This window comes from Taudactylus pleione, unplaced genomic scaffold (genome assembly GCF_031769625.1).
Source record: "Taudactylus pleione unplaced genomic scaffold, aTauple2 ptg000086l, whole genome shotgun sequence".
In the NCBI taxonomy this organism is placed as follows: domain Eukaryota; kingdom Metazoa; phylum Chordata; class Amphibia; order Anura; family Myobatrachidae; genus Taudactylus; species Taudactylus pleione.
Window position 1 is genome coordinate 32,424,735 of NW_028284488.1, and position 27,802 is coordinate 32,452,536.

General features: G+C 45.5%; 1 protein-coding gene and 1 pseudogene across 1 annotated transcript in view; both read right to left on the reverse strand.

The window, feature by feature from the left end:
* Positions 1-27,802, reverse strand: part of RSBN1L (round spermatid basic protein 1 like) — a 138,625-nt gene that overhangs the window by 62,993 nt on the left and 47,830 nt on the right. Inside the window, exon 3 of the mRNA XM_088468820.1 lies at positions 15,492-16,123. Coding sequence (XP_088324946.1) covers positions 15,492-16,123 — 632 coding nt within the window. The remainder of the gene's footprint in view (positions 1-15,491; positions 16,124-27,802) is intronic.
* Positions 19,027-19,200, reverse strand: LOC148529253 (U2 spliceosomal RNA; annotated as a pseudogene).

Consider the following 27,802-nt stretch of genomic DNA (forward strand, 5'->3'; position numbering starts at 1 on the left):
GCAACAACCTGGGATTTTCAGGTCGGTGTAAAAGGGGTATTAGTGATATGATTCATATGTCTTGTTTATTTAAACCATTTATGCTACAATAAGAATTTTTGATTTTTAAATTGATCATTTATATTTCATTGCATGAATAAGTTTATGGAATAGTTTTTTACCCGCTAGTTCACATTTTGTTATAACTATATCAAGGTAGTTTTCCATATTGTACATAACAAATACCCACTATGCAGACATCCTTCCCTCTGACTATCGATTGATTGTTGACCTCAGAGGCTCCCATACTCAGGGCCTGATTCAGAGTTGGGAATAGAGAGAGATATCTCTCTTAACTGATCATCTTGGTGAAACCATGATTCATTGCAGGTGGGGCAGATTTAAAATGTGCAAATATATTTAGATTTGGGAGGGAGGTGTCCAAACTGACATCTACAGTGCAGTGTAATAATAATGCTGTGCAGTATTTGGGAGCTACATACAAAAGCATCCAGTATTTACCCTACATGCAAAAAAATAATAATATATATTTACACCCCTTGCATTGCAACATGGTTTGCCCAGGTACACAGTTAAGTGCTATCTCTCTCTCTATTCCCAACTCTGAATCAGGCCCTCTGTCCTCAAGGCAACCCAACAGTCCAGGTTTCAGGAAATCCATGCTTGGGCTCAGGTGGCTTCATTAGTACCTCAGTCAATTTGATTTAACCACCTGTTCTCAACCGTGGATATCTCTAAAACCTGAACTGCTGGGGTGCCTTGAGGACTGTTTGGGAATGATAGATAGATAGATAGATAGATAGATAGATAGATAGATAAACACACACAAGGGTGGTTAAATATCTAAGTAAGATAAGATCTGTCACAGCCTTGATAAGTAGCCTTCCAGCTCGAAATAGTCAGCGGTCTGGTGTGCAGCTACCTACTAAGGACTTGTATACAAGCTTGTGAGTATCCAAAGCAGGGTGATATCCACAGCCCCTGTTTTGTTACCTGGAGTGACACTCACTTTTACCTCATGGAATGACCTCTTGCCTTTTTAGTATTGCTTTGAATACGAGGTAAATTTTATTAACCTCATTATCTATGTGCTCTTGCTCTATATGTATATTTATGTCATCTGCACTATAGATGTGTCCTCATACATCTAGCCTCCTTGTGTGTTAAACTGTGTTCTTCAAACTGACTGCTCCAGTTAGCGCTGCTGTATTTCTCCACGGCCGCTGTGACTAGCCTGGCCAGCCGATATCAACAACGTCACTGCTGCAAGCCGCGGCGGGCAGTATGATGAGCAGACAGTGCCATTACGTGTGTTCTTCTTGCTGCCGGTCTTCACTGAAAACCCCCAACGTGTTTAGTGCGGTGATCGCACTTTGTCAAAGATCGCTTATCCAAACTAAAGGGTCCTTTTTTTTTTTTTTTTTAAATAGTGAAGAACTTTGTTTCCATTATAAAAATGGAAGTCATGACCGGAAGTGCATTTAAAAGCGGCGGTAACTGCATGTAAAAGGGACCACCTTTATTAAAAAAGGCAAAAATAACAGTATGAATTGTAGAAAAATCAAATATAATATAAAAACATTTTTTTATATATATATATATATATATATATATAAAAAATTGTAAAAAATTGTTAAAATTATAAATCTTAAAAAAAAAAAAAAGGTATATAAAAAAATATAAAAAACAGCTGCCACTTATTAGGTGTGTGAGTATAATTAACAAATTGTATATACCATATATATCAGATTACTTCAATTATCTAGAGATGGAGATCTATTTTAAAAAGTTTTCAAGACATTAACATATTTATAGGAAGGCATTAAATTTGAAGTCAATGTTTAGTCCAAAACTTTACAACTTCATGGATTAAACAGACTTCAATTGTAATGCCTTCCTATAAATATTTTAATTTCTTAAAAACTATTTAAAATAGATCTCCATCTCTAGATAATTGAAGTATTCTAATATATATAGGGCAGCACAGACGGTGTAATGGTAGCATTACTGCCTCACAGCACTGAGGTCGTGGGTTCAATTCCCACCATGGCCCTAACTATGTGGAGTTTGTATATTCTCCCTGTGCTTGCGTGGGTTTCCTCCGGGTACTCCAGTTTCCTCCCACACTCCAAAAATATACTGGTAGGTTAATTGGCTCCAGTATATATATATATATATATATATATATATATATATATCCAGTATAATTACAGTGTATGTGTGTGCGCATGTGATAGGGAACATAGATAGTAGCTCCACTGGGGCAGGGACTGATGTGAAGGCCAACTATTCTCTGTAAAGCGCTGCGGAATATGTGTGCGCTATATAAATAACTGGTAATAATAATAATAATATATAGTATATGCAATTTGTTAATAAGTGGCAGCTGTTTTTTATATTCTTTTATATTTTATTTTTAAATATTTCTATTTTTAAGATATATAATTTTACAATTTCTTACAATGTTTTTATATAAAATAATGTTTTTATATTAGGTTATATTTTTCTACAATTCATATTGTTATTTTTGCCTTTTTAAATAAAGATGGTCCCTTTTACATGCGGTTACCGCAGCTTTTAAATGCACTTCCGGTCATGACTTCCGGATTTTTAAATGGAAACAAAGTTTTTCACTATAAAAAAAAAGAGCCTTTAGTTTGGATAAGCCATCCTTGACAAAGTGCAATCACCGCACGAGACGCATTAGAAGCTTTCAGTGGAGACCGGCAACAAGAACAACACATATAGCAGCACTGTCTGCTCATCATACTGCCCGTCCGTGGCTTGAGCAGTGACGTCATAGATATCGGCCAGCCAGGCCAGTCACAGCAGCCGCTGAGAAATACAGCAGCGCAGACGGGAGCAGTCAGCGTGAAGAACACACCACCGGGACCCAGCAGATTGTACAGAGATTTCTGTTACCAGCTGAAGACAGAGGTAGAGGCAGTTAGTACTGGACTTATACGTTGTCTATAATCACCACCTGCATCAATATAATAAACCCGGTCTCCACCAATATATTATAAAAAGAGCTAGAAACATAAGTGTGTACAAAACGTAATACATACATCTTTGTTTATTTTTTTCCACTGTTTTTTTTTCTCTGTTTTTAATAGTTTTTTTTCAGGTGCCACTAACATTATTAGCGCTCATTTAAAAACTGTATTAGCGCTTGGCCTTTTCTTTGTTCCTAGGACTAGATGCGATAGCCTTAATAATCTAGCAATTAAATCAGTAACATTTTTATGAAAACTTTAGACTTAAGCTGGCCACACACATAGCAATATTTTACCCGATCTGGCCGATTCAGACACATTTTAACGACAAATCGTGTAAAATATGGCCAAATTGAGAGTAAATGGCGAGTCCCCACTCACGATGCGCGTCCCCGCTGGTCGCACATCGCATCGTCAGATCTGCCGTGCAGTAGGGCAGATCTGACAATCAGGGACACAATGCACTGGAAAAAATATGAGATATGGTAAGAACTTACCCTTGCTATCTCTATTTCTACGAAGTCCATAGGGTTCCACAGGATACCTTAGGGTATAGGTGTGACGTCAGTCGCTGGGCACCATAGAGTTAAGCTTTTCAGCCTCCCAGGATGCACTAGGGTCCCCTCCTATACCCCGCCCCCGAGCCAAGGCACCTCAGTTAGTTATCAAGCCATAGGCCGGAGGAGGAGAAGGAAGAGAGAGAAAAAAGATCTGGACACATACAAGAATCACATTCTCACCAGAGGGAGACGGAAAACCGGTGACCAGAGCAAAGCCCATCTGCAGCACAGGTGCGACAGGGCGGGAGTCCTGTGGAACCCTATGGACTTCGTAGAAATAGAGATAACAAGGGTAAGTTCTTACCATATCTCATATTTTCTACTTCAGGGTCCATAGGGTATCCACAGGATACCTTGGGGATGTCCCAAAGCAGTATCCTTTAAGGGTGGGGACGCTCCTGTGCAGAAAGGAGAATCCGCCGCCCGAAGGGAGCATCCTGAGAGGCGAAGGTGTCAAACCTGTAATACCTCACGAAGGTATGGACAGAGGACCACGTAGCAGCCTTGCAGATCTGAACTGCCGAGGCACCACGTTGAGCTGCCCACGAAGGACCCACAGACCTAGTGGAATGAGCCTTCAGAGAAGGAGGGACCGGTAGGCCTTCATGAAGATAAGCTTCAGAAATAGCCATACGGATCCAGGCTGCCAAAGTTTGCTTTGAAGCAGGCCAACCCTTTTTACGGAAGCCATAGAGGACAAACAAGGCGTCCGACATCCTAAACGAAGAAGTGCGGTCAACATAAGTCCTTAAGGCCCGCACAACATCCAAAGAGGCCTCACCCACGGAAAGACCCGGTGAGTTAAAGGCCGGAACAACGATTTCCTCGTTAACATGAAACTGGGAAACAACTTTGGGAAGAAACTCGGGCCGAGTGCGGAGCACTGCCCTGTTCCCATGAAAAACCAAGAAAGGGGGTCTACAAGAAAGAGCCCCTAACTCAGAAACACGTCTGGCCGAAACTATGGCCAGAAGGAAAACAGTCTTAGCTGTTAGCCATTTAAGATCCACTGAGCCCAGTGGTTCAAACGGCGGTCCTAGGAGAGCCCTCAGGACCACAGCCAAATCCCAAGGCGCCACAGGTGGAACAAAGGGCGGCTGAATGCGGAGAACACCTTGCATAAAGGTGCGCACATCTGGGATTGTAGCAATCCTACGGTGAAACCAGACAGATAGGGCCGAAACCTGTACCTTCAAAGAAGCAAGGCGAAGCCCATGATCTAGTCCCGCTTGCAGGAAGGCGAGAATCCGAGACAGACGAAACTCCCGCGGTGCATAACCTCTCGGTCGACACCACTGGAAGAACGTATGCCACACGCGATGGTATATCCTCGCGGAAGACGGTTTCCGAGCTCGTAACATGGTACGCACCACAGAGCTGGAAAACCCCCGGGACCTCAGCATGGCCGTCTCAACAGCCACGCCGTCAAAGACAGCCGAGTCAGGTCCGGGTGAAGACCAGGACCCTGAGACAGAAGGTCCGGTCGTAGCGGCAACCGCAGAGGACTGTCCACGGACAGACCCTGAAGGTCTGAGAACCAGTGCCGTCTGGGCCACGCGGAGCTATCAACAGGAGCGTCCCTCCTTCCTGTTTGAATTTCCGGATTACCCGTGGAAGAAGGGAGACCGGAGGGAACAGGTATGCGAACCGGAACGTCCACCGGACGGACAGAGCATCCACCAGAGACGCCCCTTCGTCTCTTGTGCGAGACCCGTACACCGGCAACTTGTTGTTGTGCCGGGACGCCATGAGGTCGATTTCTGGAAGACCCCACCTGTCCACCAGTAGTTGAAAAACGTCCGGGTGCAGGGACCATTCCCCCGGATGAACGTCCTGGCGACTTAGAAAGTCCGCCTCCCAATTTAGCACTCCCGGGATGAAGACCGCTGATATGGCCGGAAGATTGCGCTCCGCCCAAACCAGGATCCGAGAGACCTCTACGAGAGCCGCCCGACTGCGGGTTCCTCCTTGCCTGTTTATGTAGGCCACGGTGGTAGCGTTGTCCGACTGGACCTGCACCGGGTGACCCTGGAGAAACCGCTGTGCCTGCTGGAGAGCATTGAAGACCGCATGGAGTTCCAAGATATTTATTGGAAGCTCCGCTTCTGTCGGCGTCCACCTGCCCTGGAACAAGTGTGGACCCGAAACTGCTCCCCAGCCCCGAAGACTGGCGTCCGTTGTCAACAGGACCCAATTTGGAACCCAGAACGGACGTCCCTTGTTGAGATGGGTCGTCTGTAACCACCACGCAAGGGACAGGCGAACCTCCGGGGTGAGCACAATCGTTTGGGACTTCAGAGACTGAGGCAGCCCATTCCACTTGGACAGGATCAGGTGCTGCAGAGGTCTGGAGTGAAACTGGGCGTATTCCACCATGTCGAACACCGACACCATGGAGCCTAGTAACCTCATCGCCGAGTGTAAGGACACCCGGCGGCTGTGCAGACAACTGCGCACCCTTGACTGTAAAGCAGAGATCTTTTCCCCCGTCACGAAGATCCTTTGCTGTCCCGAGTCCAATAAGGCTCCAAGATGCAGAATCCTCCGAGACGGGATTAGAGTGGACTTCTGCCAGTTGATTAGCCAGCCGTCGTTGCAGCAATGCAATGGTCAGGTCCAAGTGGCGTAACAGGAGCTCTGGAGATCCTGCCACCAATAACAGGTCGTCCAAATATGGCAACATGCGGACTCCCTGCAGCCGCAGAGAAGCCGCCATGACCGCCATCACCTTGGTGAAAACACGTGGTGCTGTCGCCAGGCCAAAAGGTAACGCCCGAAACTGGAAGTGGTCGCTGCGGATTGCAAACCTGAGGAACTGTTGATGGCGCAAAAGAATAGGGACATGCAGGTAAGCGTCCTGTATGTCCAATGACACCATGTAGTCCCCAGGTTCCAGAGCCTGAATGATGGACCGTAGGGTCTCCATCCGAAACTTCGGGACCCGCAAAGACTTGTTGAGTGCTTTGAGGTTGAGAATCGGACGATATGACCCATTGGGTTTCTGTACCAAAAATAGATTTGAATAGAAACCCTGGCCCCTCTGGGAGAATGGAACAGGCACTATAACTCCAGCCTGGAGCATAGTGTGCAATACCTTCCGCAGCTCCGTAGCCTTGTTCCGGTCTGATGGTAGACCCGTGGTGAAGAATCGAGCCGGGGGTCTGTGCCGGAAGGAGAGGGCGTATCCGTGGGAAACCACCTCCAGAACCCAAGTGTCTGTCGTAGTGGTCGACCAACACTGGGCGAACTGTAGCAGGCGGCCTCCCACCCTGGGATCCCCCAAAGGGAGGCCCGGACCGTCAGGCCGCAGGCTTGTCATCTGGCTTGGGGGCCGGACGTCTGGTACTCCATGCCTGCTTCCGGGGCTTGGCCGATTTCTTAGGGCCAGCCTGTCGAGGAAACGACTGTGGTTTGGGCCTGCCCTGGGCCCTAGATGACCGAAAGGACGATGGTCCAGAACCAGAAGGAGCAGCGGCCGACGGGAGACAAGCCGATTTGGCTGCCGCCAGCGTGGCCACAATCTTATCCAGATCCGGACCGAAGAGAACTTCTCCGGTAAACGGCAACGCCTCCAGACCCTTTTTGGAATCTGCGTCCGCCTTCCAGGATCACAGCCACAAGGTGCGACGAGCAGCTACCGCTGCTGAAGAAATCCTAGACACCAGAGTACTAATGTCTAGGGCTGCCTCGTTGATGTAGGTGGCCGAATCACGGAGATTGCCAATCAACTCCGCCTGTTCGGCCGGACAGTCGGAATCAAAAGAAGCCTCTAATGAATCCGCCCAGCACTCCATCGCTCTGGCAACCCAGTAAATGGCCATAGCCGGCCGGGCTGCCCCCCCCGCAAGGGAATAAGCGGACTTCAGGCAGATTTCCACCTTGCGGTCCGTAGCATCCTTAAGGGAGGACATGGATGGCATCAGCAATGTGGCACTACGGACAACACGGGTCACGTGAGAATCCACCTGTGGAGGGGATTCCCACTTTGCAAAATAATTATCCGCGAATGGATAAGCCACCGCCAGGCGTCTCTGCGGCTGGTATCTTTTGCCAGGCTGTTTCCACGCCTCCTCTAAATGGTCCACCAACTGACCCGAAAGAGGAAAGACTGTGGCATCGCCCTTCACATCCTTGAAAAAGGCATACTTAGATTTAGCCGCTGGGGGAACTTCGTCCTCAATCACCAAGGCTGTGCGGACCGCCCGAATAAGTCCAGGAATATATACTTTGGATTTAGCATCAGCGTCCTTAGTATGGAGAGGTTCCTGATCGTAAGGATCCAGAATCTCCCCATCATCAGATGCCCCCTCGTCATCCTCATAAGGAGCCGACAGAGACGCCACCGGCCGTTTATGCGGCCGCATCACAGACTCCCCTTGCAACACATCCGACAAGTGCTGTACAGAACTCGTCAGGGAGTTAACCTGAGAAACCGGGAGCGGGGAAATAGGGAGACTGTGGGGTACCACCAATTGTCGTGGGAAACCCTGCATGGGTGACGACACCACTGACTGCTGGGATAAACCCATCGGTGTAAACGCGGGCTGCGGAGCTAACTGGCCCACTAAGGCTGTAAGCGCCTGAGCGAAACAAGCCCAGGGCGGCTCCTGTACCGGTGCTGTAACCGTAAGAGGCCGCGCCATGGACAAACACTGCCGGCAAAGGCCTTCCGCGCTACCCTCCCCCTCCGCTAACGGTACTTTACACGTAGTACACTGTAGCCGGAGGAGAAAATCACTTTCGGACATGATGGCACCAAGTATGTGACCTCTCTCACTAATTATAACTTAAATAGGCGAGAGACCACCCTGCAGCACCGCACCGCAAGGGCTTAGCAGAAAGAACAGGGACAGTAATAAAGCTGACAGTTTAGAGAAAAGTTACAGGCAGCAGCGCTACCACAGTCACATACAATGCAAAGAAAATCAATTCCTGCACTAACAGCGCTGATCACTCAACTACGCCGACACAGGGCCTGGTAGGACACAGCGCTGCATACACAGACCTGACCACAGCGGAGGAGAGGTATGCGGGGGGACCCAGACCACGATGCTTCCGTCCAGCGCTTCCAGCAGCGTTCACCATGCGTTCTGGAGAAGATGGCCGCCGAGGAGCAGAGAGGAGGCTGGCCTGGGGGAGGAGCGCTGCCACAGGACCAGTCGGCAGCATGCAGAGAGGGCTGTGTGCAGTGGGGGAGGCGCCGGCTGTGAGACAGGGAACGCGCGCTCCCCTGGCATGCATTTAACCCCTGGGACGCCGCAGCGCTACCGCTCTGCTGCGGTCCGCTGTCCAAGGGGGTAGTGGAAAGCGCAGGTTGGTCGCCTGGCTCCACGCTGCAGCCAGTCCCCAGGGAGCCCCCTGCCTGGGGACTTAGGACCATGTGACCAGCGGGGACCCACCGCGGGACCCCGCTGCTTACCTTTGTCCCCCTTGGATCCAGCCATGGTCCGGAACATCTGGGGTCACCGCTAGCTGTGACCCCAGATGCTCACCAGCATCCCCGGATCGGTACCGGCGTTGTGGTACCGGTGGGGGTGTAGGGAAGACAGCATGGACGTCAGGACTGACTGTCCATGCTGTACATCCAGATGTGCAGCCACAGCTGCACTGAAGAAAGCTTCAGGGGCTCTTCTAGCCCCCACTCCGACAGGTGCACCCGACGCCGGCCGGGCACCAAACTAAACTGAGGTGCCTTGGCTCGGGGGCGGGGTATAGGAGGGGGACCCTAGTGCATCCTGGGAGGCTGAAAAGCTTAACTCTATGGTGCCCAGCGACTGACGTCACACCTATACCCTAAGGTATCCTGTGGATACCCTATGGACCCTGAAGTAGAAAAAAAAAGTTAAGATGCAAGATAGATCTTAAGTCAGATAGGATGCTTTTTACTAAAAATAGTGTGTAGGACTGTCGGGGAAGAGTTCAGGGGAAATCGCACACATCATGGGATAGTGTGCAGATCGCTATGTGTGTGGGCACCTTTAGAGAATATTTTGCTGAGAAAACAAATCCTAACATGGAAGAAATCACTTTCTTTGCATTCAAAACCGGTTTTATTTGACCTACAGTCTACAAACACTAGTATTCATACCTTTTGACGTTTAACTGATTATGACATTTGAAATGTAAATACCAAACTTTATTTTGACAACCTCTTATTTGAGTAGAGAGAGGCCTAGTCATCCTTGAAAAATAATACATCCATAACTATTAGCCCCACCTGACAAAGGGGGAGCAGTTGTTTTAAATGATTGGCAGAATTATGATAATGCAGTACACCACCAATTGGCAAATTTATCCACATACATTAAAGTGGCTGACATTCCTATGTACAAATTAAAATAAAAAGTTAAATTTGACTAGCCATAACGTTGTATATGGAGGTTGGTTTGATAAGGTTGTCTCTTTTTTTATTTGTAGAGGCTCCATTGTGTCCACTTTTTTTTTTTTTACGCACTGCCACAAATTCATAAGACTATGTAGAACCCATCTGGATGTTCGATTACATCAGCGAGAGGATCGCTCTTAAAACCACTTGCACAATTTATTGACAGCTTCTGTTAACTGGTAGAACCAGTTATTTGAGGGATACAGGAGACTTACATTATAAAATAGGGATGGGAATCATTTGATGTTTCATCGGAAACATCGGTTAAATGGTTTCAATGTTAGATGTTTAACCCTGCAATGTTTTTGATTCAATGTTTCATTACTATCACAAGATTTCTCCCCCGATGTTTTTCCCTGCTTTTCCAATGTTTTTTTTTATTTTATTTTTTGTAACACTGTGTGGTGGTGTCACTGCTTTGGGCTGCCAGCTGGCTCTCTCCTTGTTTTATAGTCAGTTACAACTAAAACTACAACTATTAATAATAGAGTACAAAACACTGACCGGGCTATGGCTGCTCTGTGCATGCTGCTGCTGGGGGAGGTGGCTGACAGAGTGACAGACACTCTGGTCAGCCAATTAGTAGCAGCACGTAGAACAGTCCCACCCCTGGCTCACTGTCACTGCTCTCAGTGAACACTGGTTGGCTGCCAGGGTGTCTGGCTGCTGCAGCTATTGGTAACTGAGCTGTCAGTCTCACAGTGTCACTGTCATGCACTCACTGCATGTGACAGACTCAGCGGTGCCTAAGTGTCTGGAGTGACATCATTGGTGAGGAGCTGGGAGGGTAACAGCTAGATCCCCTTCCGTAGATTTACCATGACATCATCAGCCAGTGTCCAACGTCATTCCCTACCATCCAAATGGGCATAGAGGGGGAATATAACCATGTGGCGAGTGTAGCGAGCCACCGTGCCTGAAGCGTGGCGAGCGAAGACAGCAGTAACACACAACACTTCTGCAATACTGTCTGTCACTAGTAGTGAGTACTGACAATACAAATAAAATGGCACCACCCAAAAGTCATTTGTGGAAACACTTTGATAGGAAAGATAATGAGCCCAACACCTAAGTCCCCCCCGATAGTGCCTAACCCTAACCCTCCCTCCCCCTAGCCCAACCCTCCTGGGGGGGTGCCTAACCCTAAGTCCCCCCCGGGAGCCCTAAACCTAACCCTCCCCCCCCAGCGGCTGTCCGCTCGCGGCGCCCGGCATCACTCTTCTGTCTTCCGGCGTTGGTATCACATCTGCCGGGCTCACGCCCGGCGGTATGTCATACCGATTCCAGGAATACTATCTTATATGAAACAAGTAACCATCCACCAAGACTCAAGGTCAGTTTACTCATCTCACAATTTTGAAGAGTATTCAGGTACAATTCCAATGCTGAGAACATGAAGCATACAGAAAGGAGACAAATGATCTTTGTAATTCAATATAATGCCTCATCTTAAGTAAATAAGTCCATTTAAACAACTGGCTGATCCACTGTTCAGGGGAACTTTACAGGAGACATCAATAATCACATTTTCCAACTGAGAGAACTTAAAACAACTTTCAATGCGACCTACTGTATGTGCCGACCATCCAACAAAAACAGCAGTCTAGTAGCCTAACCCACGTAAACCCAGATGTTCCAATCAGACTGGAGGTCTCCAAGTACACAAAACAGGCAAGACACACACGGGAGAGACAGCAGGACACAGGATTCAGGATACAGACCAGAGGCTTACGCAGGAGCATAAGCTATAACCGGCATTGGTGTGCAGGGCTGGTTGCCTAATAAGAAGCATCTCCACCAATCACAGGCAGCCAGAGAGACCAGCCAGAGTAGGCATCCCGGGGCTGACCGTAAGGGCCAGGCCAGTGTTCCCTACAGCTGCCCGGCACCCCGACGCAAGGTCCTGGTTGCAGCATTCATAACACTGGTAATATTTTATTAATATACTATACCCGTTGCCTAATATAGCCTACATTTCACTATTGTGCTTATGTGGGGAGATTCAATTGCTTTTTTGGGTGCCCAACAGAGCAATTCAATTGTTGCTATGTTTGGGTGCCCATGTGCGTATAGCAGCTAAGTCCTGCTTTGGGAGCCCAAACAACTTTTTGCACATCTCTGCTCACCACCTCAGGCGGCTGCGAGCAGAAATTTGTCTAACCGCGTATATGCGTGCCCGAGCAAAGCAACAATTGAACTGCTCCAGCGGGCGCCCATTCATTTAGGGAGTCCCAGAATGCCAGGCGCGGCCACAACAACGTCACTGAGCGCGCAGGGAAGAGGCAGACAACCCACAGGACACGGAGAGCAGCAGCAGCTTGGCGGCGGTGGTGTCAGAAAACTTGAGTCATTTGATGTAGGGGCATGGCGGCGGTGGCACGCGTAGTACTGCAGGATACTCACACCACCTCCACTCACTGCTGCAGCCCCTGGCCCTGCCTGTGCCTCACTGTGATCTCTGGCCGCTGCTGTCAGACTGTGCAAAAAGTATTCCTGATCATTCAAATCACATTGTATGGGGCAATACTCTGTGTGACACAGTATGTATGGGGCATTACTCTGAGACATTATGTAATGGACATTACCCTGTGCGGCATAATGTGTAAGGGGCATTACCCTGTGCGGCATAATGTGTAAGGGGCATTACCCTGTGCGGCATAATGTGTTATAAGGGGCACTACCCTGTGCGGCATAATGTTTTATAAGGGGCATTACTACAGAATTGGTATGAAATCCCAGCAGTCGGGATGCCTGCTGTCAAGTATGGTAACCGTCCCCCATTGTGCCCCTAACCTTAACTGTCTGTTGTTGCATCCTAAAACTAACCCTCCCCCACCCTTTGGTGCCTTAACCTATCCCTTCCTCCTTAGTGTCTAACCCTAACCTCCCCCCACCCGTGGTGCCTAAGCCACCCCCGGGGGTACATAACCTTAACCTCCCCCTTCCGTAGCCTAACCTAGCGTTCCCGCTAGGCTGTTTTAGCAGGGCGCAGCGCCCTGCCCTCCAGGAGGAGGGCAAAAAGCGCCCTGCCCTCACAGCCTGCGGGTGCCGTTCTCACCCGCGGGACGCAGTGTCCCGCGGGTGGAGAAACATGCGGTGTCGCGGTGACGTCCCGGTCACTGCCGTAGAATAGATGCCGGGCGCATGCGCCCGACATCTATTCTCCCTTTCTGCAGCACTTGGGGGCTGCCCGGCATGTCCGTAAGCGCCGGGCACGCCCCCAAGTATGACGAAAAGGGGACGCGTCTTATAGACACGCCCCCTTTTCATGACCACGCCCCCTTTCCGGGCACGCACAAGATTACCCTCTCTAGCTCCGGCGCCCCGCCTTGCTGCTGTTCCCAATCAATCACTTCCAGTCTCCCAGAATACCGGTGGTGCCAGGCGTGATGTTGTTGTTCATGGCAGTGTATTCACCTTCTGCTGGGCGTGTTTCCTAAAGCGATGAACAGGGGGGGGCGTGTCACAAAGCCACACCCCCTATTAGGGAGCGTGCTCAGAAAAACACCCTCTTGTTTCTGCTTGATTTTTTTTTTGTGGGGGAGAAAGGAGGGGGGGGGGGGGTGGAGCACCAATGGGAACTCTCGCCCTGAGCTCCACAAGGTCTAGTACCGGCCCAGGGTAGGGCATATGGATTGTAGTATGGACCAAGTATTCTCTGTAAAAGCACTGCAAAACATGTGGCTGTGTGATATACGTGCATGATTGTCTTTATGGCACTTACGGAATTGCGGGACCTGCGTTCAAAGCTAGACTGCAAGCAAGTCTTTCGGCTAGAATTCAACAGGCTACATAAGGAGCAACAACAGGTAGAGGAAAATATACAATATTTTCTTGGCTGTCTTGAGAAAGGTAATCCATGGCTGAAACGTCAACTTGGATATGGACTACATTTTGTAAGAATTAAAACTTTGCCTTATTCATTTGAGTGTCCCTTTATATAGATTCGCTGTGCCCACCTAGATTTCCTAGGTGCAGACTGCGTGTATAATGATATAGGGGAGAGGGATACACAGTGTATATATAAAAAATAAAGCCACTAATTCTATGGAGACCATTTGTCTCAGGATGTGACATCATCATTAAGCATCATGGTTAGTATCCCTCTTTAATTGGCTGTGTAGATATATAAATATAGCTCTTTTGCTCATAGCTGGTATCCCCTTGATGAAGTCTGACAAATGAAAGACGAAACGCGTTGGTTCTAAAATACCTGTACACCTCTTATGGACAGATCTCTTTTTGTTATATTTCTTGTACGTGTGTTTTTAAGCCATTGTTTGTCATTTGTGGAATTAAATTTATGTTTTTTACCCTTTATTACTTGCTGTGGGTTCATTTTGGGACACATGTGTTCCTAATAAGGCTTTTTGCAGCCATGCATATGCATTATTGAAAATGATACACACTATGTTGCATTTATCTTTTTTTTTCTTTTCATATGCCATAATTCCAATGATGGTCATGTGATCAAAGTTTATACCACCAGATAAGTAGTGTCGATTCTTTCTTTATTTGCACAAGTTATTTGTATCATATTTTGGACACGTTTGGGCGCTTATACCGTGTTTCCCCGATAATAAGACCTACCCTTAATTTTGTAACCCGGTCCAAATTAAGCCCTACCCCGAAAAGAAGACCTACCTGAACTCATTTTGAGCTGGGAACACTGCAGAGACCAGCGTTCCCAGTCATGCAGTGCGCGGGTGACGTCATGACGTCACCCGCGCACTGAGGATCCTGTGCGGCCGTGCCTACTGGATCATGTTAGATCCAGTCAGCGCGCAGGTGAGAGCGACATCCCGGACGGCAGTGAGTCAGGCAAGTGCACTGCAATAAGGGACACTGCTACAGGGGGGGCCTGCATAAGCGGCACTTCTACAAGGGGGCCTGCAAGGGGGGGCATGCATAAGGAGCACTTCTACAAGGGGGCCTGCAAGGGGGTGGCATGCATAAGGGGCACTTCTACAAGGGAGCCTGCATAAGGGGCACTGCTGTCAATATTAATTAATATAAGACCTACCCCGAAAATAAGCCCTATGGTGTTTTTTTTAACAAAAAAAAAAATAAGACAGTGTCTTATACACGGTATTACACTCCACTTCGCATGTTTGATCTTTGCATGTGTACAGCAGCACATCTTTATTGTGTGATCAGCAGCCACTCACTGATCATATGAGTGTCACTTATTATATATATTTTTTTTAATCACAATATAATTTTTTTTATCCGAGCGCCCCCATATTCATTGCTAAATCACACACACACTACATACATACATATACACACTCCAGCACCATAAACCTAGAAAAACTTGCTATGGTGCCCTGCTCAGGGGTACACACCGCCATATACACTCAGAGGCTTGCAAGCAGTGAACCCTGTGTTAGGGTGTTTATTAGGTGGTCAACGTTTCGGGAACAGTCTCCCCCTTCCTCAGGACAGCATTGCTGTTGGAAGGTGATACCGTTCCCAAAACATTGACCACCTAACAAACTGGTTTAATCCGAATCGTGGCTTATAAGAAATTAAAACTAACACTCTCCTTACCTGAGCATGGAAGTTCGAAATGGTTGTTGTCTCGATGTCTTTCTTCCCCAAGATCTCCATTTTAACTGGGGAGTTGGGAAAGTTAAAGGAAAAGTAATCCAAAAAATCAGGTAAATAAGTAGCTGCTCCATGTACTATGCCCATGACATAAGATGCACAGTTTTCATTTTCACCGAAGATCAGACCCACAAATTCCTCAGCAAACCTTTCCATCTCCACAGGAGACAGGTGAGAAAGTTCACTGTTGTATGCATGTATCAAAGATGCTCCACCATTAGGCTGGTGTTCTACGTGGATGAGGTGCTTGAATTCCAGAGATTCCAACCGCTTCAGCTTATGCTGAACCCGAGGTTCCTTCAGGGAGAGAAATGGAAATTCATGCTCTTTTGTCCCCTTCTTTTCTTCTAATTTCACAACTAATTCCTTTAAACGGTCATCTATTTCTACTTTGGCTTCCTGGTTTTCGTATTTTCCCATGTCAGAGACCAGTCCTGAGCAGATCGTCTGAATTGATTTGCTGTACATTTTCGGCTGTTTGTGTTTCTCACCCTCTTTGTGTTTCTTTTTCTTTTTTTTCTTAACCTTTTTAATTTGTAATTCTTCAGTGTTTGGTTTTGGCTTTTCATTTGAACCTAACAAAACAAAACATTTATTTTAAAACATTTTTTGTAGATTTCACATATGCAAGTAATAATTTTGGTTTAAAGATAATAAAAAAATAGAATTTCTGTTCATTTAAAAAAAAAAATAAAAAAAATAAAAAAAAAAGGACCTGAACCAACCCCAACATATATATACACACTCTGGTATCCGGACAATTATAGTAATGTTGTGCTGTAGTCACTTTTGTGATAAAAAGTCAGTTAAGTATTATGCTTGTTTTAATAGTTCTAGACACGCATTGTGCACCAAGTTTTTTGGGGATTTTATAATTTTTTTTGAAAGGCAGCAAAGCTTGAAAACACGTAGCTGTGCCTCCCCTTTTTTTGGACCTTAATTGGACAATACTTTGAACTGATGTATGATTCATTTGCCAGGCAATAGGAGTTGGATATCATACCTACCTGCTACATTACATGGCCTCTGCTTCTGCAATTGAACAGGTGAGCCTGCAAGCGGGGCTGAATCTTTGCTAGCAAAGCGCAGGGAACCTGTTACCTATACCCTTGTCTACCCCGGATCCTAATTGTGCCGCACCAAGCAGCCAGCGTCAATACGCTGAACAGAGGCTGTCTGACTGGCCAGGAAATAGGGACCTTGACCATGAAGGTATTATGTTTTATGCACTGCAACCTTTTGCTTAAAATCTCACCAGTACGAGTCACCGCGGCAGTGGCCGTACTTTACGGCAGCTGGGAATCGGCAAATTTTGCCCCTAGGGCTGCGTGCAAAATTTGGCGAATTCAGGTTCGGTTTGGGCTGCGAAGGTTGCGATGTGCCGGTCCGTTGCTGGAGTTTTAACGCCGTTGCAATTGCACATCGCACGGAATTGGATTGACCCCTATGATAAATAGAACAGTTTTACCTCTACTAGTGGGTGGCTCAAGTAGTAACATTGTTGCTACTGCTAGTTTTCCGATTTATTCATACTAGCAATATTGTTTCTAACGTAATCAGCCTGAGCAATAAGTGTGAGGTCCTCACATTTATTGCTTGATTCATGCATATGCTACTTATACGATAGAATAAAAACTTTTATATTTGGGAATATAAATGCAGTCCAGGTAGTTAGTTTACCAGTGCATTCTCCTTTGATTTATTATTTCTGTATATGGGATTTGCAAATGTTTCCATTTTTTTTTTTTAAATTGCAGCAGGTGAACTATATTTACTGAGTAAATGATTCACAAGCGCTGGGGAATTTCTTTAATCTTAAATCTACACAATACACCAAAGCTGAGAGGGCGCTCAGATTACTAAGTAATGACTGTTACCCATCTCTACAGCTCAAATGAACCTACAAAGTGGGATACCCCCATATGGTGTTTAGATAAACGCAGTGTTTTTTCATTTTAAACATAGATTGTGGTCTATCATCACTTAGTAATCTGAGCGCCCTCTCAGGATTGGTGTATTATGTATGTATATTTGTAAAAGATTACTACTCTTGGTTGTTCAGATGTGCTCTAATATACGCATTTAACCACCCAGGGCATGCGTATAGCATAGCGCAACCACACACTCAAGAGTGGTAATCTTTTTTTATAATATGGACAAAAATAGGATTTTGGTACTTACCGATAAATCACTTTCTCCGAATCCATAGGGGACACTGGAGTGGAGCCTGGCACTTTAAGTTTCTTAAGAATTGTAGTTGGCTCCTCCCCCTCTAAACCCCACCTGAACTCAGTTAAAATTAACAAAGTCCGAGCGGAGATGGATAGAAGAGCAACAGAAGAGGAGAGACAAGGAGGAACCAATTAAAAAAACATTGAAGACCAAAACGGTGAACACCTCGACCTGAAACAGGCAAACTGCAGACAAACTATATGCAGCTGAAAAAAATCACTAGAGGAGCACTGTAACAAGAAACAGCGCCGGGAAGGCGTCCAGTGTCCCCTATGGATTCGGAAAAAGGGATTTATTGGTAACTACCAAAATCCTATTTCTCCTTCATCCACTAGGGGACACCCCAAACAAGTCAAGCCAACAGGCACAAAAAAGTTGCCTTACTACCCTGAGAACCCCACTGAAAACAGTGTTTCAGAGAGCACCAACAAGAGACTGTCTTATTCTGTAAGCAATATAAGAACAAGACGCAAGCAAAAACGTAACCACATCCAGAAGAAGTAGCTGCAGTCGACCAAGAAGAATCACAAGGATATACCATCGAGAAAGTCCATCCTGATACAAGGAGGCCGGCTTTGAGCTAAGCATAGCCTGATTGCTAGGAACAAGTATTGAGGGTGAAGGACCGGGCCGTAACCTCTGACCCTACCGAAAGAAGGTAACAGCCAACCGTGGAACGGTCGGCCATATCCATCTAGAGATCCACCTAAGCTAGAATCCCAGTATATTAATTCAGCAGTTATCATTTTTCTGGTATTATACACATTGTCAGGCGTACATGGCGTGTTTCGGATCATTCTGGCAGCGTTCAACTGCAAGGCTCCCTGTTAGGGAGCAGTTGGCACATGGTAGCAAGTTCCAGTATCCTTGCTTGGCCTCATGCTTTTTTCAAGGGTGACATTCTCCACCTGTGCGGACAATCTTTTTCCGTCAATCATTCCTTAGTTGTTCTGCAATAATGTGCTAAGGCGTCTAAATAATGCACCTATGTGGCAGGCCAGTTCTACTCTCTCTTTAGTGAAGTGGACACAAATCGTTGATTATATGTGGCGGCTGTTGGTTACAGTCTGTTCCTTTTTCGTTTATTAAGATGAAATTGGAGGAGCTGGTTTATTCTGCCTCACCTCCCCTGGATTGCTCCGTTTTGTATCAATTACTCTAGGGGTCGTTCAGTTTCTTACTTGGGGCATAGTGTGTGTGTGTGTGTGTATACATACACACACACACACACACACACACACACACATATATATACACACACACACACTACAAGGCGGTCTGCTGATCATGTGTGTGTTAAGAGAGACCTAGTTGTCTTAGAATACTGCAAATTAACATTGGTTTCCTGCCTCCGTTATCTGATATTAACTGATAATAACAGATATTACACTCGATCTTAGCTAAAAGGTCGAGAACCGATCTATGAGGCAGAATTTCTACCATTACAATCTTTTGTTTTTGTGGAAGGAAACCCACTCAAGCACAGGGAGAATATACAAACTCCATACAGTTAGGGCCCAGGTGGGAAGAACCCACGACCTGAAAGCTGTGAGGGATATTCCTAGCTATCACCCCCAGAAGGGGTACCTACACTGATTTGAAGTCTTATGGCAAACAAACCTACTGCAAGAAGCACTCTTCGATAATCGACCAGGGACTGAAGTGTATATTGTAGACAATGGGCCTGATTCAGAAAGGATCACTGTTCTGCTAATACGCAAGCACAGCAGTTCCTAATATTAGCAGTGAAATGCAGCTTAGCCCTGCCATGCCATGCCGCTGGTGTGCGGGGGACCTGTACCCAGCGGGTCCCTAGCGCACGCTGCATCCTCCGGTGATTAGACTTGTGCTGAGGTCAGGGACCCGGATGCGCGCCTCAAGAAGCGGTGGCCGGTCCCCACCGTTAGTACATTACCTCAGCTGTTATCTCTGCTGGTATGTGTCAGCGTCTTTTTGTCTGGCATGCTGCGGGTGGTGGGGTCAGTTTATTGCGCGCCATGGGAGCACGCGGTTCTCTCCATCCGGCACGCAGGAGCTAATTAATTTGTTATGGGGCCGCCGGGCAGGAGCGCAGTGCAGTGTGGGTCTATGAGCTCTGCCAGAACAGAGGCGCTGATTCACTTCTGAATCAGAAGCCTCAAAGCACTGCGCCCATCTTCTAGCATGGCTCACTGTCAGCCGGGAGTCCCGCTGCAGCTAGTCAGGAGCGCTACATCAGCCTGACTCCCTGTGACATAGGATTAACTGGGAGTCCGCTTCCCGCCATAAGTGGCCTCTGTGGATCTGCGACTTACAGTGCACCTACCCCCCTGCTAAGGGGGGTTGGGATTACTTACCACTGCGATAGCCGGCCGGTGGGCCTGTGGGGACCAGTACACAAGCCGCAGGCATCTGTTGCAGATCACCCCAAGGTCCGTTGACCCTGTGGCCCTGGGACCCAGACACGAGCAGCAGGCATCTGTGGTGGGTCATGCCGGCGGCTCCCACGATGCAAGCAGACTGGCGCGGCCAGCAGTCTGCCTGTTGTAAATAAAAAGAATTAAAAATAAATGAAGGAAAAAAAAAAAAAAAAATGGCTGAGGACAGTCCTGGAATTGCATGCGGCTCCCTCTGCACGTAATCTAAAACTGAATTCGGGTGGGGTATAGAGGGGGAGGGGCCAGCTACAATTCTGTAGAAATTTAATTCCATTCATCATCCGCCTATACCCATCGTGTATACTCCAGTGTCCCCTAGTGGATGAAGGAAAAATAGTTCTACATGGAGAGGATGTAGGTTGAAACTGATACAGATTATGAGGAGAAAATAGTTCAGAGTAGGCTGCTTAATTTGATTTATAATGACTAAATATTTAAATGGATAACAGTGCAAGTGGATAAAACCAGTTGTACATTCAGCATAGGCTGTTTAAACAGTTGTACATTAATGACTACTGTCACTGTAAAAGTGGTTCACTTTGGAAAGAAAATGTGTTATACTGTGAATTGTACTGGCAGGAAGTGCTTTATGCTTCTTCAGGGCTACCGTTGGCATGTCTACTGTTTGCTGTGCTGGATTCTTAAAGTGGCTGCGCATGCAAGTCCCATTCACCGCTTTGGTGAGGACTGATGTCAGGTCCTTTGAGTTATGTAGTAATTTTGAGATTTCTTGAAATGTTTGTCAGAAATGTCTATGTCTATCAGTGAGGCAGTGATGTCCTGTTTTTCTGTGAGCGATGTTATTGCTTACACTTTGTGGAGTGATACAACTGTAGCTTTGTGATGAGGTTTTGAAAACAGTGGGAAATATCACGTGGTGAGCGGTCCTTGGGAAATAATGCATGGCCATGTGGTCTAGTGTGTCCTAACTCGTTGGTGGGATCAGTCTCAATATACCATCCAATGTATTATTTAAGAAAACATTTTTTAAATGTATAAATATAAATATATATATAAAAATTTCTCTGCATCCACAGAAAAAAAACAGCACTCCAAATATTCCAAGAGGATTCCTTTAGTGTTGAAATTCACAATGGCATGAACAGGTACAGTCACATATAAAAAATACGCTAGTGTACTCAGCAGCAGTATACAGTCAACAGGCTCCTATAGGCTTACTGTGCCCCGTGATGAAGGTGTGAGAAAGCACCGAAACAGCTGTCGGGCTGTGATACGCCAGCTCCTCAGGGCAACAGCACGCTTGTTCCATGGTGGTGACTATGCATGAGAATATTGCAGCTGCCTTTATTATATTATTGGAACCTCGCTGTTTGTTCCCTATGCTTGAGTAAGCCTATAGGAGCCTGTTGACTGTATACTGCTGCTGAGTACACTAGCGCATTTTTTATATGTGACTGTACCTGTTCATGCCATTGTGAATTTCAACACTAAAGGAATCTTCTTGGAGTAGTTGAAGTGCTGGTTTTTTTCTGTGGATGCAGAGAAATTTTCCTATATTTATTGAACCGTGCACTCGTTCTTTGGATATTGGGAGTGTGCGCATTTGTTCTATGGACTCTATATACACACATATATATATAAAAATAATGAACATTGAGAGCGCACGTGTGAGAAATGGTAAAAGACACTCTTTACTAATAAATCTGCTCACGTACATCAGAAGTAAAAAAAAAAGGCAAGCTTAGCTTTAACAGATCACACGGTTCCCGATACACAGTCAGGGTAGCCGCCAGGAAAACTCTCAAAGGATCAAAGCCAACTCCAGAGGCAGCAAATGATGTCACTACGTTCACGTCTTTAGCCACGCCCAACGAGTTTCGTCATAGGAGACTGTCAGGGGGTGTGGTTTTTCTCAGTCATGTTTTTTTATATCTCCATACTCATAACTTTAAATCATTAATCAATTAAACCTATATACATTTAGACTCCAGCATAAAAAAATAATAAGGCTAGTCAATGCGCCATATAAACAAAGTATATTCATTAAGTTTATCTATATTATATATCAAAAAAATAGCAGCATCGATATAAAATATAAACAAATTAATCACATATATAGGGGTATTCAATATGGAGCGAAAACGCCGTTTCTGCGAGGTTTTCGCTCGGATGATGTCATTTTCGCCGGTTTTACTTTTACACCGTATTCAATTTGAAAACTTTTCGCCGGTGCGAAAAGTATATTGCATTCGACCCTGCGAAAAAGTATCACCAAGGAATGGGTGGCGAAAAAAAGTGCAGAATTGGGGTTTTGGGGTGCAAATTTTGGAAACCACCCTGCAACATTCAGACAGTCCTCCAAAGGTAAACTGTCAAAACTTTTTGAAAACTACCTCAAGAGGACCCCAAAAAAAGCACTTTCATTTTTGGGGCAAAAAATAAATAAATTGGGGGGTACAAAGTTAAAAACTAGCGAACTACAATCTAGGGGGGTCCCCAAGTATGCCCCTGGTGTTTTTTTCATTGCAGGTGTTTGCGGCAGGTGGATTTTTCACGTTTTTTTAAAACTTCACTTTAGCAACTTTTAAATATGCTCACCCCCATTTTCAAGTACCCCAAATTTGCTTGGACTACTTATTTTCAGCCAAAAAAAGTTCTAAATACTATTCTCCACCACCTTCCCAAAACCCCAAAATAGCAGCTATTAAGCCCGTTTAAAGACCCCAAAAACCTTCAGCAGGGCTAATCGGGGGTATCCATAGTGATCCCCCATGGCAGAGCATCTTTTTGGGGGTGTTAGGGTGATTTCCCCACATTCGCCGGGTGCCTTTTTTGTCGATTTCATATTGAATACGGGTATAATCGGGGGCGCGCGCGATACTTTTTCGCCGGCAATAGCACCGATGTGCGGCGAAAACTTCGACACGCATAGACGGCGAATTTTTCGTTTCATATTGAATACCCCTGATGGAGTTCAATAAATATTCAACTTTGAGCTTGATCCAGATCTTACGAATTATATTAACCTAAATTGAAAAAAAAAAAAAAAAAAACCCCACAAAGATCAAGCTTCAATTAAAAATAGATTAAAAACAGACATATGCTTCTCCTTGCTCAAAAAGTAAAGATTTGTACATCATTTTAAAAACACATCTCTTCCTTTACCGATCAATATAGAACAAAGAAATATACACAGATTTCATAATCATCGAGGCTACCATCAGTCTCTCAAATCACTAAATATATAAACAAACAATCTCCTTCTATCCATCATGTGTTTTTCTTTTAGAAAATATAAGTATATCTATACTAACACAGATGAATATCACCTACAAAAAGCACCTATATTCCAGCTGTAAACATCAATATTTGCACTCAATACAACCAAAGGTCCGACATATAAGCAAAACAGTCGGGATAACATCCAACAGCAGCTGTCATGCAAAGGCGTACCTCCGGTAATATCAATCTTCCAAAAACGGAACGATGTCACAACTTTCATTCAATCTTAGTTGCACAAAAGTGTTCAGAGTATATATCCAGAAAGTTTCTCGTTTTGACAATTGTTTTAGGATATTTCCTTTTCTCACATCAGGAATTATCTGTTCGATGACCTTAAACATAAATTTATCTAGACTTGAATTACAACACTGAAAAATGCCGGGGAACACTACGATTCCTACCATTATTCAAGAAGTTCCTAGTGTGTACTACCACCCTTTTTACCTGTCGCTTAGTCTTGCCAAAACGCGTGGCTAAGGACGTGGACGTAGTGACGTTACTCGCTGACTCTGGAGTTATCCTGGCGGCTACCCTGACTGTGGATCGGGAACCGTGTGATCTGTTAAAGCTAAGCTTGCTGTTTTTAACTTCTTATGTATGTGAGCAAATTTATTAGCGAAGAGTGTCTTTTACCATTTGTCACGAGTGCGCTCTCCATGTTAATTAAATTTTCTAGATAATTGCCTCTCGTGGCTAAGAGTCGGGTAGCAGCAGCACTACATGGACTTTCTGCACATTACTGCTAGAGATAGATGGATAGAGATTATATATACACACACCCACAACTAACTATATATATATATATATATATATATATATATATATATATATATATATAATTTTTTTTTTTTTTTAACGGCACTCACCATTCCTAGATTTGGGATGCACAACATGGTATATGACCACATTGTTTAAATAGAATTCACAGGGGCTCTGCACTCACCATAATAACTAACAATAATAAACATAACAAACAGTGGGGTTTTGGTTCATGAATTGATCAATGCATTTAAGCTTGCAGCCCCCATCACGGGACCCCACTTTACTGCAAGTCCCTACTCTATTGCTCAGAATTATAACATGGACATAGCCATCACATTAGTGTTAAACTCAGGGTATGCCATCAAGGTTTAAAGCCACAGCAACTTTGCTTTTAAACGTGAGACAGCCACAAAGCACGGGTGTGATATAATAAGATAATAGTTGTGTCCAGCGCTAACCTCTTTATACTAATTCAGATGTCTGAAGTGTGGAAATAATGATATATAGTGTTATAGAAAAGTACAAAATGGATTTAAACTGTATACGTTGTAATAATAATGGTATTTATTGATTAGTTTAAAAATTGTATCTTAATTATGAAGTCCAAGTACTCCTGTGCACTTATAGAAAAATAAAATTGATTAAGATCAAACAGATAGCCAGAAAAATAAAGCTATGTTCCTAAACACTGGCTCTGATTTCTAAACAAAAAAAGGCTCCCGAGTGCCTTCTGTGATAGACTGTCAGCGATTGTCCACGTCTCTTGTGTCAAACTCCAGTCCCCAATGTTGGGAGACTGTCTCCAAACAGTCACCTATATACGAGTTGCAGGTAACATAAGTCGACCCTTTTAGGGGGTTCCTTTCCGTATAGCACCAAATGCCTACGTCTCCCTTTTAACCAATGTATGTGACAACCCGTATTAGGAGTGATATTGGTATCTGTAGAAATGCAGAGTATGTCCCATATATGTGGGGTGTGTGGGTATACCCTTAATCAGGGCTTCCCTACCGTATAAGTGATCATACGTTCCCCTACTAAATAGTATGGTAGAATTGCAGTATTGTATGTGACTGCTATAAAAAAAAGAGAGAGACAGGGGCGGCATCCCGCACCACTGACCTTACCGTTGGCCAAATGTTGTAGTACTCGCTAGGTGCGGCTACCAACGGTTGTCTCTGATCTCTGTTCACCCTCCACTATGTCCGTGTGCCGGGGGTGAACAGCGCGCACAGATGGATGGTGCGCCGGCAGTCTGCTGCTAAAGTCTGGACGCTTCCTGGTAGAGTGGATCTTAGCGTGGTGGACGTGTGTCAACAACGCGTTTCAGCCCAAATTGGCCTTTTCAAGTTGATCTGTGATAGTCTTTAGTGTAGTATATAACCAGCGCTCCTCCAATCATCTCATTAGTGGGCCTTAATCATCAGTCCCTCCTTCTTAAGATCTCTCTAATGAATCTCTTATTAACCTCCGTATGGCAATTCCCATATTGCATTAATCAAATTCCGTATAAAGGTGAAAAAACTGACATATTACTATAGTATTTGTATATAGTGTAAACTGGTATGCCTAGACATTTGTTCAAAACACATTGCAGGTACGTGTGTGTGTGTGTGTGTGTATATATGTGTGTGTGTGTGTGTGTATATATATATATATATATATATATATATATATATATATATATATATATATATATATATATATATATATATATATATATATATATATATATACATATACATATACATATACACACACACACACACACATATTGTGTGTGTATATGCAGAAGTATTCTGGTCTGGATATGTGGTAATTACTAATGTGATATTCAACAGAATTATAAAATAGACAAGACATGTGAGGAATTTTAAAGAAAGAATAGAGAGGATTGCCATAATACACAGGTTCTCAAACTCGGTCCTTAGGACCCCAAACAGTGCATATTTGCAGGTCTCCTCACATAATTACAAGTGAAATGGTTAGCTGCTCCTGTTGATCTTTTAAAACGTATCAGTGAGTAACGAATACACCTGTGCACCTGCTAGGCAACCTGTAAAAAGAGAAGAGAACTGTGTGGGGGACCGAGTTTGAGAACCACTGCCATAATATATTCTCATTTCCGTGTGCTGGATATTCTGAAAAATATGGTAGTGTGACAAATATAATGTACTAAAAATGGGATTTTGGTACCTACCGGTAAATCCTTTTCTCTGATTCCACAGGGGACACTGGAGGTGCTTACGCTGGGGTATAGAGGCGTTGATAGCTGGAGCTGGCACTTTAAAATTTGGAAGTGTGGAGCTCCTCCCCCTCTATGCCCCACCAGCCCTCAGTTTAGAAAATGAAGACCGAGGGGAGGTGGAGAACAAGTGGAGTGAAAGGGAGAGAAGAACACACAATAACTGAATCATACAACATACAGAACAAAACCGAACAGACAGGCATAGAGCGCAGAGGTGGGCGTCCAGTGTCCCCTGTGGAATCAGAGAAAAGGATTTACCGGTAGGTACAAAATCCCATTTTCTCTTTCATCCACTAGGGGACACTGGAGGTGCTTACGCTGGGGACGTCCCAAAGTTATCCCCACGGGCGGGAGTGCTCTGTGGCGCCTGTAGAACAAGGCAGCCAAAACGGGACGCCGAAGAGGCAAACATATCAAATTTGTAAAACTTGACAAACGTGTGAACTGAAGACCAAGTGGCCGCCCGGCACAATTGTGACGTAGATGCTCCCCTGCCGGCCGCCCATGACGCACCCACAGAACGTGTGGAATGAGCCGAAATTGACGAAGGAGGCCGACGGTTAGCACTAACATAAGCTTGATGAATAGTCAGCCGGATCCAACGTGCTAAAGTCTGCTTAAACGCTGGCCAACCCCTCCGAACCGCATCATACAGGACAAAAAGCGACTCAGACTTACGAAGGGAAGCATCCTGTCAACATAGATGCGGAGAGCCCTAACTACATCCAAGGTAGAAGAACCAGAGTCCTCCACCAACGATGGTACCACAATAGGCTGATTGATATGGAAAGCCGACACGACCTTAGGAAGGAAAGCGGCTATCGTCCGGAGTTCCGCTCTATCCGCATGAAACACTAGGTAAGGAGGTTTATAGGAAAGAGCCCCCAATTCCGAAACCCTACGAGCCGAAGCGAGAGCCAGGAGGATGACCGTCTTCCAAGATAGGTACTTAAGATCAACCTCCTCCAAAGGTTCAAACATGGCCGACTGAAGGAACAGAAGAACTAGATTTAGATCCCAAGGATCAATTGGATGTACAAAAGGAGGTTGCACGTACAAGACCCCTTGAAGAAACGTCTGCACCTCAGGAATGAGGGCCAATTTCCTTTGAAAGAAAATGGAAAGGGCAGAAACCTGCACCTTTAAGGTTCCCAGACGAAGGCCAGAATCCAGACCTGTCTGAAGGAAAAGCAGAAACCGGGATAAGGGAAAGGTCCTAGACGGAAGATCCCGACTGGAACACCATGAGATATAAGCGAGCCAGATGCAATGATAATGCGCAGCCGAAACTGGCTTCCTGGCGCGTAGCATGGTGGGAATAACCGCGTCTGGGATACCCCTACGTCTTAGGA